The sequence below is a fragment of the Cibotium barometz genome, chromosome 23 (assembly GCF_041138505.1).
Source record: "Cibotium barometz isolate CiBa-2024 chromosome 23, ASM4113850v1, whole genome shotgun sequence".
NCBI classification, from domain to species: domain Eukaryota; kingdom Viridiplantae; phylum Streptophyta; class Polypodiopsida; order Cyatheales; family Cibotiaceae; genus Cibotium; species Cibotium barometz.
The window spans coordinates 37,753,705-37,761,289 of record NC_141068.1 but is presented as its reverse complement, the minus strand read 5'-3'; the positions used below and the strand labels follow the sequence as shown (position 1 = coordinate 37,761,289).

The 7,585-nt window shown below is 37.1% G+C and overlaps 1 protein-coding gene across 1 annotated transcript; it reads left to right on the top strand.

Moving 5' to 3' along the window:
* Nucleotides 1-792: 792 nt before the first annotated feature.
* Nucleotides 793-3,553, top strand: LOC147625909 (putative WRKY transcription factor 27). The gene is made up of 2 exons (XM_086817866.1): nt 793-1,245; nt 2,672-3,553. Exons 1-2 carry the CDS (start codon nt 824-826, stop codon nt 3,024-3,026), a joined length of 777 nt encoding a protein of 258 aa, XP_086673992.1. The 5' UTR covers nt 793-823; the 3' UTR covers nt 3,027-3,553.
* Nucleotides 3,554-7,585: the final 4,032 nt, after the last annotated feature.

The following is a 7,585-nucleotide window of genomic DNA, read 5'->3' as shown; positions in this document are numbered from 1 at the left end:
ATTTATAGAAATAAAACTTAGTACATCCAATAGTTCAACCCCTTTAAAAAAGTGGCAATATAACTAACTGTATTTACATATTAAAAAATGTTCTTTCATATGGGTTGTAAATAGAATTTTATCAATGTCACTTTTGAATCATATACGATCTTGTTACCTTTGCACATCATTGTGAATATATACTAGGCTCAGTACTAAATTTTTGTAATGGCTTTCAAGTCATAGGATGTAGGATGAGAAGGTAAATGCAAAGAATATGCCATCTAAAATTCATCATAGATATAGCTTGGAAAAACATTTTGAAGATATCGACGATGTTTACAAACACATGTATGTAGAAAGAGTTTGCGGAACCCGTGCTCACATAAGCTCCGTGTGTTTTTCTCGGCTGCAATTCATAGATCCCGGTCGGAATTGGACGTTAGGTTTAATAGTAAGGGATGAAATCTGTACGTGTTAGATATAAATCCCTGCATTTGTATGATTTTCTAGTGATTTTGGACTCTAAATCCCGGTTGAGCCTAAACGTTGCCTTTAATAAGGGTTGAAAAAAAAGCGTTGCCTTTAATAAGGGTTGGAAAAAAAGCGTTGCCTTTAACTATAAGGGTTGAAAAAAAGAATCTATTGCTCAGCCGTCGGACCGTGTGGATCCGGCCTTATCTGAGGTACTGATTTGTCTTGCTAGTGGGTGGCCGGTCTGGAGTCTGGACATGTGAGCAGTGTTGACTTGTGAGGGCTTCCTTCTAGACACACAGGCCATGCAGCATGCATGTAGCCGCCTGTGGCAGTCTTCTGTCAGAGACTGAGAGCAGGTATTCGAATAATGGATCGTCAGGAAGAGTTGACCTGTGAAGACGAGCTTAGGAGGGTGGTGGCACGGGGCTTGGAGCTGGCAGGAAACCTGCAAGAAAAGGTGGAATCAGTGCCCACGGGCAGCCTGCTGGGCGATGATGACCGAATCCAGATGCGGTCCGTTTTACTCCAGGGCTCGCTTGAGATTGTGGAGCATATGAACCGCTTTATCGAGCTGTTAAAGAGTAGTAGTACTTCGGTATTAGGGGACCAGAGTCATGAGAACTTGCAAGGTGCAGCACTAGGCTCTGCCAGCAGTCGATTAGTTCGGAAGCGTAGGAAACCTGTGTGGAAGCAGACTGTGCGCATTCCAGTGGGCTACACAGAGCACTTGGACCGCTATATTTGGCGGAAGTATGGCGAAAAGAACATCCAGGGCATCAAATACAAGAGGTAAGTAAATATGGTGAATATATATTGTTCGAATCTCATGCAAACAGCTGCTCGCCATGGTCTGCACATTTATCTAAGATTTTAAGTGGATTTTTCAATAGTTCTGATTCGTAAATCTCGCCTATAATTTTACAGTAGTTCTGTTATGCAGTGGGCTATCTAAAGAGATATAAGCAAATAGCGCCCCACATACATCTCATTGCATACAACATATGCATAGACGCATGCATGGAGCTTCTTTACATAGAGCCATATACAAACTTATTTACATGGAGCTCATACAAAGAGAATTAAGGGAAGATCTAGGCAAAGCTCTATGCCGGGATGTAATGCATAAGCTCGACATAGAGAGGTATGTGCAAAGAGCTATTATATATAAGATCTATGCATACTTGCATAAGCTGCTCGACTCTATGCATGATAGCATACATCATATGCATAATAGATTTTGTATCAGCTCTATGCATATTATGCATAAGTTGAGTTCTATGCATAGGGCTTACACGAGATCTATCTTAGTGATTTTGCTATCCTTTTTTTTACATGAAGATGTGGTTTTTTGTTTTGTTTTCTAGGGATCTTCAAAACTACTTCGTAGTTGATATTATAAAAATAATAATATTTCTTTTACACAAAGGTAGGTAGAAAAACTATTTTATTACGAGTTTAACCAAGGTAGGTAGGTAGAAAAACTATTTTGTACCGTGCTCAACACATTAGCCCTTTTTTTCTTGAGGTAAGACTAATCGCTCTATCCTCATTTTTTAAATATTTTCATGCTTATCTTACACCCTTGAAACATATTATTTTTAATTAGGATTTATGCTTGCGTAGAGGTTCTTATTCTTGGGCACACATAGACCTCTAATGCCTTAAATAAAGCTCTTGATGCATGCATTACATCTCTCGTGCAAACTTATCCCTTACATAAGAGAGATTTTCATGCATGCATCAAGAGCTCTAATGCATTAGATTTGTTATGCAAACTTATCCTTACATAAGATGCATTCATCAAGAGCTCCAATGCATAAAAGCTCTCTAATGCATGCATGAGATTTTCATGCATCCAAAAGAGATGATCTCTTTCTCTACAATAGCTCTTATGCACTAAGATATATCTATCAGTACAATAGCTCTTATGCAATAAGAGACCTTATCTATCAGTACAATAGCTCTTATGCAATAAGAGACCTTATGCTTTATCGAGCTGTTAAAGAGTAGTAGTACTTTGGGACCAGAGTAATGGCCAGTTGCAGGTGAAAAAGAACATCCAGGGCATCAAATACAAGAGGTAAGTAAATATGGTGAATATATATTGCTCGAATCTCATGCGAACAGCTGCTAGCCATGGTCTGCACATTTATCTAGGATTTTAAGTGGATTTTTCAATAGTTCTGATTCCTAAATCTTGCCTATAATTTTGCAGGAGCTACTTCAGATGCGCTGACAAAGGCTGCCTGGCCTTGAAGCAGGTGCAAAAATGCGAGGATGGTGAAGGTTTCGACGTCACGTACATCGACGCGCACACGTGCGCCCAAAGCATTCACATGCAGGAGCTCAACTTAGCATCTTTCCCATTGATTCATAATAATATTAATAATAATCAGAGAGGAGTACCTCAGTCCCTCCCCCTCGCTGACCACATTTTTAATCAACTGTCTGCATTGCCTTTGCTCAATATTTCCGGCCCTCCTCTTCAACATTTATATGCCGTGCCCACCACCTCTTCGACATTTATACCACCCATAATTGATCCCTATATTAGCAACACATGTAATTGATCCCCGATAGCACCACCACCTGATCGTGCCTCCTGCACAATTTGTAACCAGCAATTATACTAATCTGTTGACGAAGAGGACGAGCAACGCCAGCTCTTCATTTCTCAAACGCTGTGTGGGGCTAATTCCTCCCCCTCACGTCTTCGCATTTTTCTAGAGCTTCTTGCTGCATCCCTACGAATCTGATCTGTTTGTGCACCCTCACATGTTCCCCAAGCATCTCGGTTTGTGTACATGTACACATTTTCTGTCTAGGTGGCTGGGTGTGCGCGCTCTTTGGTTTGGGGTATTGAGGCGTTTTGTTCAGCTATCTAGCCACCGGTGACATCGCATATAGTATTGAGCTAGGCTACCATAAGCCTTGAATGACACTGATTTTATCATGCTACATTTGAATTTGTATAGCCAACATTGTTATTAACAAAGATTAAATATGAGAACTGTCATTAGCTAGGGCCTTAGTGAGCCCACTAGGCTAGTGATATTTTAAGTACATTTTTAATTTAAAATAGCTTAGCAATGCTTCTTGTGAGAAACGGTGGCGTTGTAAATGTTGTGAAGTGACCGTGGTATAGATGCTTGTTGCAACCTGGATTCCGGTCAAGAAGAATCTCTTATGTCAAGTCATTCGAATATTTTATTCGCAGGCTTCCGTTCTCTAGTTTCCTTCGTTGCACGCATTTATGGAGGCCAACAACAATCTCAGCATCAGCAACAACAAATGGATGCTACACACTACAAGACCATCATCTTTATTGTTGGTCCTGTGTCCTCGTGAAACCAAGGCACACGACGGTGAAACCATCATTTCTATTTGTTTTGGTTATTGTTTCTACTATGTGTTTCTTACTAGAGAATACTTATTATTTGATTTGTTTTGTAGTTTCTTGTCCTCTCAAGATCCTTGTCATAAGTTTACTAGGATTTATATGTTTCGTTGTGTATGCTTAATCTTGTTTCTTAAAATTTTACTTTGTTTTTCTTTTGTTTATATGGATATAGATGAGCTTTACGCATGCATGTAACTATGTGTATCTATGTTATGCATAAGAGCTATATATTGTACAGCTGGTCGTCTGTCCTCTAGTGAAACTATCATTTCTATTTGTTTTGGAAAATGGTTCTACTGTGTGTTTCTTACTAGAGAACACTTATTATTTGATTTATTTTGTAGCTTCTTGTCCTCCAAAAGATCCTTGTGGTAAGTTTACTATGATTTATATGTTTCTTTTTGTATGGTTAATCCTATTTTTTAAATTTATTTTGTTTTTCTTTTGTTTATATGGATATTGATGAGCTCTACGCGTAGAGCTCTCTCTACCTATCTATGTTATGCATAAGAGCTATATATGGTATAGCTTATTCATAGATGTGCATAGATGAATATAGACGATCTTTATGCACATGCATATATTTTTTCTTTCTTTCTATTTTTGTTCTTTTTCTATAAATATAGATGAGCTTTATGCATAGAGCTACGCATACACATAAGAGCGCCTACATGCATATAGCTTATTCATAGAGCTATGCATAAGATTATGCATACACATATCTTCTTTACTTCTTTCTTTTCTTCTTCTTTTTGTATGACTATAGATGAGCTTTATGCATATAGCTTATTCATAGAGCTATGCATAAGATGTATATATATAAATATATGTGCACAAGATATCTACTAGCATAGAGCTAGTATGCGTAATATACATAATAGCTCTATGCATAAGCCTCATGCATGCATTTTTATGCATAAGGCATATACATAGAGCTCTATGCTATGCAGTGGGCTATCTAAAGAGATATATGCAAATAGCGTCCCACATACATCTCATTTCATATGCATAGACACATGCATGGGGCTCTTTTCATAGAGCCATATACAAATTTATATACATGGAGCTCATACAAAGAGAATTAAGGGAAGATCTAGGCATAGCTCTATGCCTAGATGTAATGCATAAGCTCAACACATATAGCGTAATGCATAGAGAGGTATGTGCAAAGAGCTATTATATATAAGATCTATGCATATTTGCATAAGCTGCTCGACTCTATGCATGATACCATACATCATATGCATAATAGATTTTGTATCAGCTCTATGCATATTATGCATAAGTTGACTTCTATGCATAGGGCTTACACGCGATCTATCTTAGTGATTTTGCTATCCTTTTTTTTACATACAGATGTGGTTTTTTGTTTTGTTTTCGAGGGATCTTCAAAAATGCTTTGGGATTTGGTTAGTTGATATTTAAAAAATAATAATATTTCTTTTACACAGAGGTAGGTAGAAAAACTATTTTATTACGAGTTTAAACAAGTTTGATTTCTCTCCCTTTATGTGATTGCTTGCACGGTGCTCATGGGGCTAGCCCCTTTTTTTTTGAGGTGAGACTAATTGCTCTACCCTCATTTTTAAAATATTTTTATGCTTATCTTACATCCTTGAGACATACTATTTTTAATTAGGATTTATGTAGTTTATGTTTGCATAGAGGTTCTTATTCTTGGGCATACATAGAGCTAGAGTCTTGCTAGCTCTAATGCTTTCAATAAAGCTCTTGATGCATGCATTAGATCTCTTATGCAAACTTATCCCTTACATAAGAGAGCTCTTCATGCATACATCAAGAGCTCTAATGCATTAGATCTGTCATGCAAAGTTATCCTTACATAAGAGAGACCTTAATGCATTCATCAAGAGCTCCAATGCATAAAAGCTCTCTAATGCATGCATGAGATTTCTATGCATCCAAAAGAGATGATCTTTCTCTATAATATCTCTTATGCACTAAGATTTCTCTATCAGTACAATAGCTCTTAGGCAATAAGAGAGCTTATGTGTCAACTAAGAGATTGATATGCATGCATAGGATCTACATGCATAGGATCTACATGCATGCCTAATAGCTATATATCCATTACTTGTGTTCTTTTTTCTTTTGTAGGTCTTCTTTGAAAGAGATCAATCTATTACCCTATGTTATCATACAATATAAATCACTATGGTATTAGTTTTATATTAATTCCACTAACTTACCCACTTGGGAGTATGTTTAATTAGTAATTCAAGCATTTTATGCTATCATGGAGCTTTTAATAATGCAGACATATATGTCTACCACATGTAGTAAAACTCTTTTGCATTCTTGCATTATCTATACTTAAGAGGGCCCTCAATGCATGTACTAAGGGCTCTAATGCATGTATAGAATCTCTCTAATGCATGCATAAGAGCATGTGCATGTATAAGAGCTATAATGAGAATGCCAATCATTGGAGTGCAAGCATAAGGATCTCTTATCCTTTGAGGTATCCCCTCTAATGTTGCATAAGAGCATTAGAGAACTCTATTGCCTACAGTGGCCACTTCGAGCTGTGAATCCGAGTACAAGGCAGCTTTTACAGCTACAATTGAGTGTGTGTGGCTCAGACGTCTGATGGGCTGATTTGGACAGTATTGGACAGTCGTCTAGCACTATGATTTTCACTCACAGCACCTCCTAAGCACATATATACTTATGCTATATGTGCATGCATAAAAAGGAATAAAAAAGCAATAAGGATACTCTAAAGAGCAATGTGTGTATATGCTTGTAGAAAAGATTTAGCTCATGTATGTGCATAAGATTATGCTTGTGCATAAACATACATAGCCTCATAAGCACATACATACATACGCTTATACTTATGCTATATGTGCAAAAGCATAAAAAGTAATACAAATCAATCATAGCCTCATAAGCCAATACATACATAAGCTTATGCTGATGTTATATGTGAATGTATAGAAAACAATACATGTACTTCAATATGCATGAAAAATTTAATAAACCAAAAAATTTACATGAAAAGAGCACTTACGATCATTTAGGTCGAAGCTTCTTCTTTCAGTGCTCCTCTATAGCCACAACTTTGCCTTTGCCACTTGTTGGAGGTGCATCTCTGACTCTTTCTGATTCTCGTATGGTCAAGGGAGCTTCCCTTGTGATTGGCCTCTCTCTCATCATCATGTCTATTGATGCTTGAATCTCTTCGATAGTGGCATCATGCATAGCTATCAATGAATCTCTGAATGTGTCCCCATCAAACCCTAAGTCTTGCAAGATTTGGGTCAGAAAAACAAGCAAAAGTTTCTTTCTTGGGTCCATGTGAGAAAGAGTATTGGCAAAATAATATGCGAAAGAGAAGGGAGACAAACTCTTGGCAAGAAAGAGGGAGACCCTAGGCAAATAGGATATTTGGTAGGCTCTTTTGGGCAGGTTTTTTTTATGAAATGAGCAACGTTCAACGTCAAAATTACAAAAATTTGAAGTGACTTTAAACGTCACTATTTTGAGTGACATTTAAAGTCACTAAAATTTGAAAAAATAAATCTACATGTAATAAAAAATTTGATGTTAAATGTCACTGAACTTTAGTGACGTAAAACATCACAAAAAGGAAAAAATTTGAATCTCTTATAGCTTGCTGAAAAAGCACTTTGCCAGTGATGTTATTAGTGACGTAAATAGTATGATGTTAAATGCCAGTAAAAATGTCATTTTGTCTTGACGTTT